The 12,778-nt window shown below is 36.8% G+C and overlaps 1 protein-coding gene across 6 annotated transcripts in view; it reads right to left on the bottom strand.

Moving 5' to 3' along the window:
- The window catches only part of LOC147911783 (uncharacterized), a 318,235-nt gene that overhangs the window by 112,522 nt on the left and 192,935 nt on the right, over nt 1-12,778 (bottom strand). The window contains exon 3 of one of the 6 annotated variants that reach the window (XM_087426397.1): nt 4,913-5,681. The exons of the other annotated variants lie outside the window; for them this stretch is intronic. Within the exon in view, the coding sequence (XP_087282523.1) occupies nt 5,648-5,681 (34 nt within the window). The 3' untranslated portion in view covers nt 4,913-5,647. Of the gene's footprint in view, nt 1-4,912; nt 5,682-12,778 lie in introns of those variants that run through there. 6 annotated transcript variants of the gene reach the window in all.

The raw sequence follows: 12,778 nt of genomic DNA, 5'->3' as shown, positions 1-12,778 counted from the left end.
AGTCTTTTTCTTTGAGGCCTTTGAAAATATATCATCCCACTGCCTTTTGGCCCACATGGCTTATGATGAGAAATCAGCTGTTAATTTTATTGAGGGTTCCCTTTACGGAATGAGTTTCTTCTCTCTTGATGCTGTCAAGATTCTCTCTTTGTCTTTTGACAGTATGATTATGATGTGTATAGGTATAGACCACTTTGAGTTTATTCTTCTATAAGTTATTTGAGCTTCTTGGAAGTATAGATTGTTTTTCATCACAACTTTCATCAAAACTTTGGGAAGTTTTCAGCCATTTTTTCTTCAAATATTCTTTCTATCCCTTTCATTCTTTCATCTCCATTTGGATTTACATTAGGCATATGTTGGTATACTTTATGGTGCCCCACAGGTCACTTAGGCACTGTTTATTTTTATTCATTCTTATTTCTTTCTGTTCCTCAGACTGGATAATATCAATTGACATAACTCAACTTTCTGATTGTTCTAGCTTCTCAAATCAGCTATTGAGCTTCTCTAGTGACTTTTTTATTTCAGCTATTGTTACTTTTCAACTCTGGAGATTCTATTAAGTTCTCTTTTTTCCTAATTTATATCTCCCTGTCAGATTCTCTATTTGATGAGACATTGTTCGCATATTTTCCTTTAGTTCTTTAAATATGATTTCCTGTAATTCTTTGAACATATTTAAAATTGCTGATTTAAAGTGTTTTTGTAGTAGTTCCAAGATCTGGTGCAGTTTCTGTTGACTGCTTTCTTCCCTTGTGTATAGGCTATTTTTTCTTGTTTCTTTGCATGTCTTGTAATTTTTTGCTGAAAACTGGACATTTTGAGTGTTATAATGTGGCATCTCTGGAAATTAGATTCTGTCCCTTCCCAAAGGTTTTGTTGTTGTAGCTGTTTTCTTGTTGTCATTGTTTATTTTCTTTTGTCTTTTCTAAACTAATTCTGTAAATTATGTATTCTTTGTCATGTGTGGCTACTGATGTTTTTGCCTAGTTAGCTAAGTGCTTAAATAATGATTATACAGAAATATCCTTAAAAGCCTGGAACTAATATGTCTCCTAGACTTTGCTGAGGAACTCTGTGTGCATATTTGGTCTCATTTTCAATACTCAGCTAGGCAGTTTACAATTCTTCCTTAGTCTTCAATTCTTCCTTATGCAGAGCCTCAAGATTACCCAGGGGTGAGAACTCAGGGCCTTCTCAGTTCTTTCCTAGGCGTGTTCACAGCTCTGTACAAGCTTGTGACCTTCTAGATTCCCAGGAATATGTCAGAGATTTTCAAAGTCTCCTATAGACATCTCATTTCTCAGCTTTTCCTATTAAGCTTTGGACCAGCCTATTGTTTGATCCAACTGTTTTCCACTGCCTCAGGCAGCCAGGATGTTCAAAAATTGCTTCTGGTTGTTTTCCACAAACACTCCTGGGTGAAAGACTGTTTTCATTAGGAGAGGTCTAAGTCAAGTCAAATAAAGTCAGTCTTGTGAGTGGAGTCTTCCAGGGAACCTCCAGAGAAACGAAATAATGTCAATTCTTTGGAAAAGAGATTTTGGAGAAGCTCTAATCCTATTCTGCTCCCTCCAGTGGCAATTAAGCTGCTAGTTTTCACTGTGATTGCAACCTATTGGTTTTCATGGGTACTACAGAGTTAGAGAGAATGGGATGCAAATAGGGAAAATTAAAATGCCATAAAGATCATTGCTCTTGTGGATATTCGGCCATTTTCTTGGGTAAATGCCTCCTGGATTACTGCATGCATTTGGTTAATTCCCAAAGTTTAGTAAAAGCTGATTCTGATAATTTTTGTTAGTATTCTTATTGATTTTATGGAAAAGAGAATTTTTGGAGGTCCTCACTCCACTACTTTTGCTGACATCACTCAAGATTTAGATATTAGAAACACCTATATCCTTGATGGAGATGTATGTAACCTCTGTGAAGCCCCATTCATTTTTACATTTATTGTGATTTCAGGCCCTGTAGGTCCTTGTGAGTGTTCCCAGTCATGCCAGCTAGAAAAATTAGAAATAATAGCTTGATTTCCTTATTATTTACTGTATACTTTGTCAACTGCAAGGCCAACAACCAGATGTAGCTAAAGAAAGAAATACAGGTGATGAAAATAAAGTAATGAGTAGCTGAGTAACTCTTGAGCTTACAGAAGTGTGTGCAACTATATATTTGAATGCTTCCCAAAGCACTTGCCGCCAATAGTCATCCTCTGTAAAAGTTACCAGAGGAAAGTGAGAAACAATCTACATGGACATTGTTGGTAAGAAAGAATGATAGACAAATCTGTTTACAAAATAACTTTGCTACCTCTCCCTTTGAACAGTCAGGATGATTAACAGCATTCCCATGTGCTTCCTTTCTCTGAGCTTCTGCAGAGTGGTATAACTTTGAACATGCTGTTAATAAATGATCTGTAGCTAGTCAAGGACTCAGAACCTTGGCAAGCCAATGCATAAGACAATACTCTTGGCTGCTGTTTTTCTTTCCCACTTTCTTTTTTTCTTTTTCCATCCAAGTTCTTGGATAATAGCTGAGAATCTGCAATGCCTTTGAGCAAGCTAAACACCTCCACCCCACCAATTGAAGTACGGGCATACCTCCAAGATACTGCAGGTTTGGTTCCAGACCACCACAGTAAAGTGAATATCAAAATAAAGTGAGTCACACAATTTTTTGGTTTCCCAGTGCATATAAAAGTAATGCTTACACTATAATGCAGTCTGTTAAGTGTGCAATAGTATTATGTCTAAACAAACAGTATACATACCTTAACTAAAAAATACTTTATTGATAAAAATTGCTAACCATAATCTGAACCTTCAGTAAGTCATAACCTTTTTGCTGGTGGAGGGTCTTGCCTCAATATTGATGGCTGCTGACTGATCAGGGTGATAGTTGCTGAAGGTTGGGGTGGCTGTGGCAATTTCTTAAAAAAAGATAACAATGACATTTCCCACATCTATTCATGCTTCCTTTCAAAATATCTCTGTAGCATGAAATGCTGTTTGATAGCATTTTACCCACAGTAGAACTTGTTTTAAAATTGGAGTTGATCCTCTCAAATTTTGCTACTGCTTTATCAACTAAGTTTATGTAATATTCTAAATCCTTTGTAGTCATTTCAACAATCTTCACAGCATTTTTATCAGGAGTAGATTCCATCTCAAGAAATCAGTTTCTTTGCTCATCCATAAGAAGCAACTCCTCATCCCTTAAAATTTGATCATGACATTCCAGCAATTCAGTCAAATCTTCAGGCTGCACTTCTAATTCTACTTCTCCTGCTATTTTCATCACATCTGAAGTTACTTCCTCCCTCAAAGTCATCCATGAAAGTTCTTCCAAATTCCTGTTAATGTTAATATTTTAACCTCTTCCCATGAATCACAAATGTTCTTAATGGCAACCAGAATGGCAAATCTTTTCCAGAAGGTTTTCAATTTACGTTGCGTAGATCCACCAGAGGAATCACTATCTGTGACAGCTATAGCCTCACAAAATGAATTTTTTTAAATAATAAGACTTGAAAGTCAAAATTATTCCTTGATCCATGAGCTGCAGAATGGACATTATGTTAGCAGGCATGAAAACAACATTAATATTGTTGTACATCTCCATCAGAGCTCTTGGCTGACCAGGTGCATTGTCAATAAGCAATATTATTTTGAAAAGAATCTTTTTTTTTTCTGAGCAGTAGATCTCAACAGTGAGCTTAAAATATTCAGTAAACCATGTTGTAAACAGATGTGCTGTCATTCAGGCTTTGTTGTTTCATTTATAGAGCACAGGCAGAGTAGATTTAGCATAATTCTTAAGGTACCTAGGATTTTCAGAATGGTAAATGAGCATTGACTTCAACTTAAAGTTACCAGATGCATTAGCCCCTAACAAGAGAGTCAGCCTGTCCTTTGAAGCTTTGAAGCCAGGCATTGATTTCTCCTCTCTAGCTATGAAAGTCCTAGATGACATTTTCTTCCAATAGAAGGCTGTTTCATCTACATTGAAAATCTGTTGTTCAGTATAGTCACCTTCATTAATTATCTTAGCTAGATCTTCTGGATAACTTGCTGCAGCTTCTACATCAGCACTTGCTGCTTCACATTGCACTTATATGTTATGGAGATGGCTTCTTTCCTTAAACCTCATGAACCAACCTCTGTTAGCTTCAAACTTTTCTTCTGCAGCTTCCTCACCTCTTTCAACCTTCATAGATTTGATGAGAGTTAGGGCTTTACTCTGGATTAGGTTTTGGCTTAAGGGAATGTTGTTGTTGGTTTCATCTTCTATCCAGACCACCAAAACTTTCTCCATATCAGCAATAGGGCTATTGCGCTTTCTTATCATATGTGCGTTCTCTGAAGTAGCACTTTTAATTTAATTCAAGAATTTTTCCTTTGCATTCACAACTTGGCTAACTGTTTGGTGCAAGAGGCCTAGCTTTTCAGTCGGTGGAGCAGTCGTAACACACACATTTATTGATTAAGTTCGATGTCTTAAAGGGTGTGGTTTGCGCTCCCACCCCAAAACAATTTCAACAGTAACATCAAAGATCACTGATCACAGATCACGATAACAAATATAATAATAATGAAAAAGTTTGAAATATTGCTAGAATTACCAAAATGACACAGAGACACGAAGTGAGCTAATGCTATTGGAAAAATGGCACCGATAGACTTGCTCGATGCAGGATTGCCACAGACCTCCAATTTGTAAAAAATACAATATCTGTGAAGTACAGTAAAGTGAAGTGCAATAAAATGAGGTATGCCTTTTTCCTAAAATGCCCACAATGCTATATCACCACCAAATGGTGCTGGAACTAAATCTCCTAGCTCACTTCCTACTCAGCAAAGGTAGTGGAAAGAGTGCATTAATAAGACTATATTTCAGTAATCACCCATTAAATATTTCTGCCTACAGATACAGGGAATTTTACAGGGCTAATGTGTATAACAGTGAACAACTGACAATTTCATCCCAGGTGGTTCCAATTAACAAGAATAGTCTGTACAATCATTTGCTTGTATTTAATAAGATGTCAGCCTTTATTCATGCCATTTGAAAGCCATGAGTAAGTGATAATGTTACATTTCAGAGGCAGGACCTATGCCCTAGTAAAACTTTCTCATCAACACATATAATAAAGAATTTAACTTAATCTAAGAAATTATTTGCCTTTTCATTTGAAGTACAAACAGAACCTAGGTTAAAGTATTTTCTAATTGGCTTTTTCTTTGCTTGGAGATATTAAATCCTATTTGGTTTATAACTAATTTAATTGACGAACCTATTATTTTTCAATACACTCATTTGGAGGGTGAAACGGGAAAGAGAATGCTGGCAAATTAAGAGAATAGAGTCAAATGATTTTAATTGACAACATGGACATCCTATAAGTAAACTATCTGGTGTTGGCTGTACTTGAAATGTCCTTATAAAAAGCCACCACATTGAATAGCTCTTGATTTTCTCTTTAAACAAGAAAGAGTTCAAGAAAGGGCTTGGGGAGATTGGAAGAGAAATGTGTGTTGACAGATGGGCGAGCCTTCCAGTGCTTTGCTCCCAGGTAAAATGAGTCCACTGGAGTTGCGATCCATTTCTTACACAGCTGCGAGGTAGCTGGAGGCACATTTCACTACTTGTTAGCGCAGACCCAGTCCATTTGGAAACTGTCACGGGAAATAACAATTTGACGTTTAATAATTCATTCGTTGCTAAAGCCAATATTTTGGAATGGTATGTGAGGCATCCCACATTTAATAGCAAGAGCTTAAGCTATTGCTGGCAAGGTCAAAACAACTTACTGGTTTTCGAGGCTTGGAATTTAATAGTACAAAAAAAAAAAAAAACCAGATGGCTCTCTCTCTCGCTCTCTCTCTCTATATATATATATATGACAACTTATGGACAATTTTGCTCGTTTAGTTCTGCAAAAAGGTAAATACTTCCTTTTAAATATTAACAATGTGTTAGTGAAAACATAGAGTTTATGGAATACTCCTTTCCTAGTACAACATACTTGTAGGAAGGGTTAAGTATACTCAAGTGATGAAGAGGGGAAGAGAGAGGGGGGAAACTAAAATATTTGCCGTGTCAGGGCTTTCATACGTATTATATCATTTAATCTTCAAAACAAATTTGTGATATTGGTATCACTCCCATTTCACATGTAAAGGAAATGAGGTTATAAAAACACTAATTTAGTTGCAAAAGATGACACAACTAATTAGTGACTTAATTGGATTTAAAAGCAAGTCTGTTCAATTCCAAAGCCTGTATAACTTCTATTGTACCATGCTATTCCTCAAACATTGTAGGCTTATATTATCCAAAGTTAACGGTCAGTGGGAAAGTTTTGATGGTTAAAAAATAATAAATTTTTTTAAAAAGATAAAAGAGAAGAATATCACTCAACCCCTGGAGGAGTGGTAAAAAATCTACTCTTACGAATTTATCCTTTTCTTTCAATGCTTTATACCAGTTAAAAAGAAAAAAAAATCTTGAAGAGCACACTGTGTGTGCCAGAATCCTCCAAATTTGGGTCCATGGAACATTACTACTGAAGGATTTTTTAAGGATTATTATCTGACAAAAGGGTTAAATTAGTTGGGCAAGATGCTGCGTTAAACAAAGTGAGAAAGATTTCTTCACTGAAGAACTTTTCCAAGCTTTTAATATGTTAATATGCATGGCAGAGTTCCAAGAGACACTATGGAAACACAGATTTCCTAAATGTATCTTTCCACAGGAACTTACTTTACCAAATTTGTTCTAAATAACACCAGCTTGAGAAATACTCTTCTGTGTTGTTTCAGTGACTGACACCCAGGGTAAAGGAAGAGAAGCACGTTTGCTAAGGAAAGAGGGGCAAGTGCTTGAGCCCTTGGGAGCCAAGGAGATGTCTCCAAAAATGAAAGAGTTCAGGGAGTCTAGAGCCCCCTTTAGAAAACAAACTATCTACTTTATAAATCTGCTTAGGATTGACTGCCCTTTGACAAAATACCAAGGAAGCAGCACTTCTGATATCTGATCATCCAACATACAGTTTTATTTTTCTAGACTAACATGTGATGGCTAGCTGCAAATTGAGGTAATGAATTTGCTTCCATGGCTATTTCAGTGTGACCAGTGACAATTCAATAGCAACTTTTTCCATTGGTTCAGCATGTGACAACAGCACTCAATAACCAAATGCGGGTCATGAAGCCACAGAGTGTGCTGATGGCATTATGCCAACATGGACCAAATTGAATGAATGTAGCTGCCATTCATTTACAAGTATCAGCCTTATGTATGGTTATAGTAGGTGGTTACTCAAATGTCATGATTTGAGCCATCCTGCCCCCAAATATGTTCTCCCCCATACCCCCAAGAAATCATAGTGCCTGAAACTCTTCCACTGAAAATATATTCTTTAAGTATTGCCCCTCTAGACATCCATTTAGAAATGAAAATACCTCCAGAAGAGTAACATATGAAATTCCTTATCACAATTTATTTATGTGATACTTTTCCTTTGTGATAAGAGGAACGGTGTCCCAAATATGGGAGTGGGATAATGGGTTGTTGTAGGATACAAAAGAAAGACTAACAATTTCTCAATTTGACTATAGGCACTGAACCCAACAAAAAATTAATAAAACAAAACAAACAAAATATGCCTCCCTCAGCCTCTTCTTTTTCCCTTTCTCTAATAGCCAGCAACCTCTATAGCCAAGAGTAGAAAATCAGAACAGCAATCTTGACATATAGTGTCATGGCCAATGTAGAAGGAGGCATAAATAAGTGTTGATAAAACTTCTGCCATAACTGTCATTTGGAAAAGCCTCTCAAATACATATTTGGGAAGAGAATTAAGATTCATGGCATAACTAAGGACTAAAATATGTGATACTAACTATAAAGATATTAAGATTTTCCAAAGAAGAAGAAATGGATGTGGACTAGAATAATCATGGAAACTTACTGGAAGAGGGAAGACTTGAGCTGACTTTTTGAGTCCCCAAACCCAGAATGAGATATAGGAGTGGTAGCAGTTTCATAGGATCAAGCAGAGTTAGCAAATTGGTTTCATCTCTTGTGTTAATTCCAAAAAATAGATAGTGGCTGCTGGCTGCCTAGAGCACTGTGTTGAGAAGAATGCTGAAACTGCTTCCAGGCTTAGCATAAAAGAGTGCCATGATCATTTAAGTGATATCTGTCATTGGCTACAGCCATCTTATCTGGATATGGAAGCAAAAGCTCTCCAAGGACAATTTTGAGCTAATACTTATAGAAACAAACATCTGAACCCCACCTAGGCTAACTTAAATCAATAGAATAGATTCTCTACCACTGGGAAATTCTTATTCCCTATATCTACAGAATTTTGAACAGGGTATCTCTATAACCATCTCTCAGCATTACCTCTTTTAACAGGTAGGCAGGTGCACCTTGTAGCATGGAAAATTTTAATTTTTGGTTTAGTTGAGTTCAAGCCATGTTTAATGGTTTGAAAAATAATTAACATGGGCTCAGATAGAAAAATTATGCATGCAGTGAGAATGTTAAAACAGAGTCTGCTTAAATGTCTGAGAACTAAAAGGATCTACCTCCATTTGGTGCCAATTTCTGGCTCCACACCAGATGGGCCTACTAATGGCTGTGGTTCTGTGGGTTTTAAGAAGAATTGGAGAGACTGAAAAGTTCCATCTTAATGCCTCTCCTCACTACTTTCAGCGTGACTCTTCTCATAATTACATCTCCTCAAAAACCAGAGAACTCTAAGTCCTTTTTAGTATGTCTTTGGTATTCATGAATCTAAGATTATATTTAAATATATTATGTTGGGTGAGGTTTGCACTAATCCCCCCAAAATTGTCATGTTACCCTTTAAGAGAACACTTTGCATTCTGTTGTCATAGCAACAAAATGTGCTAGTAGCCTGAAAAACTGACATTTCCCCCTAATGTTTATTATTCATCATGCAGACACCATCTCCCCCATCACTCCATCAGCACTAAAGGGTCTCTCCACTTAAACGTAAATTGACCGTAAAACGATAAAAGCCTCCAATTTTACTAGCCATGAAAGCTGTCTGTCTTTGCCATGCCTTTTTTTTTTCCTTTCTTTCTTCTGTGCTTCTGATTCAGTACTTCCATAAAGAAGATGCTCTTTAAAACTTGAAGGGACATTTTCCATTCCACCAAAATCTAGGACTTTTCTTATGCACATAACATGCCAGAAGAGAGGGAAAACTGCTCTGACCAACAGAGGGAATAACCCTAGCTAACATTTATATACATAAATTTATACTTTTCAAAGTATTTGCACAAACACCTCAACCAGCTGTCTTTCGTGGACTCTAGACAGGCTCAAAATGCAATGACTTCTCAACAATCTTCAAAATAAAGGCACACATAACCAACCTGCTTCCGGTTTAGAAATAATACATTCACACTTCCTTCAGGAGGAATTCATAAAATGGTGGTTTTCTATGCAGATAGGTCTCTGCGAGACCAGGGAGTAGTCTTCCCATTAACAGAGTAGGCTTCCCATTAATCCCATCCAACCACTCTTTCCTCAGACATCTTGTTCACTACGTGTTTCCTTCCAGCCAGAATATAGGATCCAAAGAAGGTAGGAGCATCAGCCCATTCTATAGTTGTAATGGTATGAAACCATGGAAGCAAATACATTCAGAACTCCTCATTCTTTGTTCATTTATATTTTTAGATTTTTTTAAGTAAACAAAGAATAATTCTTTTACTTTTCAGTATTTATGGAATCTAATGGATAAGGCTGAGAATTTGATCTTAATGTAAATGTATATTTATTGAAAGACCAAATAATTGTATGAACTTGAAGAATGTTTTCTTGAAGGTCTTGGAAATTTTTTCGAAGGTTAACCCCAACTCCAAGCCAATAGAATTTTTAAGTACTTTCATATCAGTAGAGTGATCCTGCAAACAGTCAGAAGACTCTGGGTAGAGAACAGAAATTGCCCTTATTTCTCATAATTGTTGTAAAGACTTTTCTAAATTCATAGGCACCCATACCTGCCTTAATACGTAGAGACTAAAAAAGAAAACAATGATTTCTTTTTCTTTCTTTCTTTGTTGTTGTGTTAATGCTCATATATAACCTCAAATTTTATACTGGGAGCATCAATGATTACTCTACAGTGGCAAGAAGTGTGGCACTAGAGTGAGATTCTCAAGCAATAAAATCAGACACACCTTGGTTTGAGTCCTTGCTATGCCACTCACTAGCTATGTGATCCTGGGAAGGTAAATTTAACCTCTCTGGGCTTTAGTTTCCTCACCAGTAAAATATATCTTATATCAGTGTTAATTCAATTTCTCCTTACAAGCATTAAATAATTCTTGTTAAGTGCTTAGCCCAATGTCTGGAATATAATAAGTCTTTACAGAATGTTAGCTAATTTTGTTAATATAGCAGCAGGAGTTAAGCATGGATATCCCCTGAAAAGTTGCCATGTCAACCAAGCACTTGATATGAGTTTGTTTGTTATATTTTCCTGTTTTATTTCCTCAAAAAAAGGGGATGAAGAGACCATTACAGGTCAACCAAATCATCAAATCTGCCAGTGAATGATTTTCACCACAACCACAATAGCTTCATAGAATCAAAAGTAGGAGAGCACTTAAGAGTTACCTAGTTACAAACTATTCCAGATATGTGCAGTATTCGTCATCTTAAAAATCACCAATAAGGAATTCTATATTCAAACAGCTCTTTCTCAGACCTAATTGGAAACCGTCTGGCAAATATTTAAAACAATTTCATCTTCTTTCTTCTTTGATGATGAAGAACCACTGATCTCCATGATTATTTTAATAACCTTTAACAGAGCCAGAATTTAATCACAGAATTATGGGCATCAGATTTGGAAATGGTATTAGAGATTTGCTAGTCTGAAGAATTCATTTTAAAGATGAAAAAAAAAAAAAACTGAGGCTGTCAATGACAATTGACATGCCCCAGGTCATTAAGTTAGTGAATGGTGGACTCAGCCTGGAACACAAGTCTCCTGGCTCCCAATTCACTCTGTGAAGCATTGGTTCTGTGGTAGACACTACTAGTTGTCTTCGTCTGAGTTTTCTCCTGATAGGGGAGCCTGAGACAAGAACATGGGTACAGATAGCTTATATGGGAATTGATCCTAGAAGCACTTAGGGTCCTAAGAAGTAAGCAGGGGAGACAGAGAAGGGAAAGAAGCCAATAAAGTATGTGCTATTGATTTTGTTAATCTGTGAACAACTGGGGCTCAATTTCCCTGGAGACCTTGTGAGAACCCATTTAGAAAGCACCTCAGAATTTTCCCTCTGAAGGATTGAATGGTTGGAACATTTATCCACTGACCTATTCCATATTTGTTGAGGGTTAACCTCAAGCACTTTAACTCCATCACCTTCCCAGGTTGCACCTTTGTGTGAATTAAGCAGCTTTCTAACATTTTGGAGATATTGCTATGCAAAAGCAGAGAGGCTCTATAGAGTGCTTGAGATGGGATGAATTGTCCACTACAGCTGTGCTGAAATCAGATTGGCTTCGAGGATGTCATAATGAACAATGCAAGTATCTGCTATACTACTGTTCACCAATATCTAGTTATCTTCCCTTTCTGAACAGAGAGGGGAAAGACGGCATTTCTCAGTTTTTATGCAATAGGGTGGAGCCATATGAAAATAAAATATGAGCAGTAATACCCTATCACTTTTGTTCTGAGACAATTAAAAGCTCATGTGCAATTCTCCAGTACCTCTCCTTCCTTGCCATAGCACTCAGGAAGGAGGCCTTGAAATGGCAAGGCCAAAAGATCAAAAAACCTGGGTTGCAGAGTCATCATATGGGGGATAACTAAGTTTAGGAGTCATCTAGGACCCACAGTGGACTCTGTCTAAACAAGAAATAAACTTTTGTTGCACTAAACCAATGATATTTTGGGTCTTCATAGGTACTGCACCATACTTAGCCTATCCTGAATAATAGAAGCTCTGCCATCTGCAAGTCATATATCTTAAGATATTTCTGAAGGTGTAAGAATGTGCCATAGTGAAGCATTTCATGTTATTTTAACCATTCTATGATCATCAATATATTTGTTCAGAGGCTGGTCAAGATTAGGGCTAAAATCTGTGACCAGAGTAAAAAGTAAAGCGTATGTGGAGACTGGATATATATTCTGGACCTCATTATCAACATACTCTCTAACATTAAGATAATCAGCTTCAGTCAAACTATAGATTAACGGATAAAACTGCTCTGCTATAGTTGCAATACTTGCACCCAATGCCAGCACTTCAATGCAGTAATAAAGTAAACCGTTCCAACAGTGGTTCATTTGTCTATCCATCAACAACTCTGCTTTTCTCACATCATGATAGGGTATGCCTTTTTGAAGCCACTTCCCCCATGAGAACACTTAGCACATCTTTATTAGCCAAGATTCAAGCTGTTCAAAGACACTGTTAGGTTAGAGAGATGCTATATTTACTACCCCACTGATTTCCTTTACGTCATTCTCCTTATTCCTTCTATTGAAGGAAAACACACTTCCAAGGATTGAGAGCCATGCCTTCAAGGCTTTCTAGAGACATACTCACAGCAGAGAAGCCTAGTTCTAAAACTCTTGGTCTTGGATTCATCTCATTATAATACCTATGTATTTACTCATGGACTTTGGCGACTCAGCTGTGATAGTTTTTGTTCCTATTGTGGTATATGACTATGACCAAACCCCTGAATTTACTTTTTCTTCATA

Source organism: Ceratotherium simum, chromosome X, assembly GCF_057802395.1.
Source record: "Ceratotherium simum simum isolate JZ-2026a chromosome X, ASM5780239v1, whole genome shotgun sequence".
NCBI classification, from domain to species: domain Eukaryota; kingdom Metazoa; phylum Chordata; class Mammalia; order Perissodactyla; family Rhinocerotidae; genus Ceratotherium; species Ceratotherium simum.
This window is presented reverse-complemented; position numbering and strand designations above follow the sequence as displayed.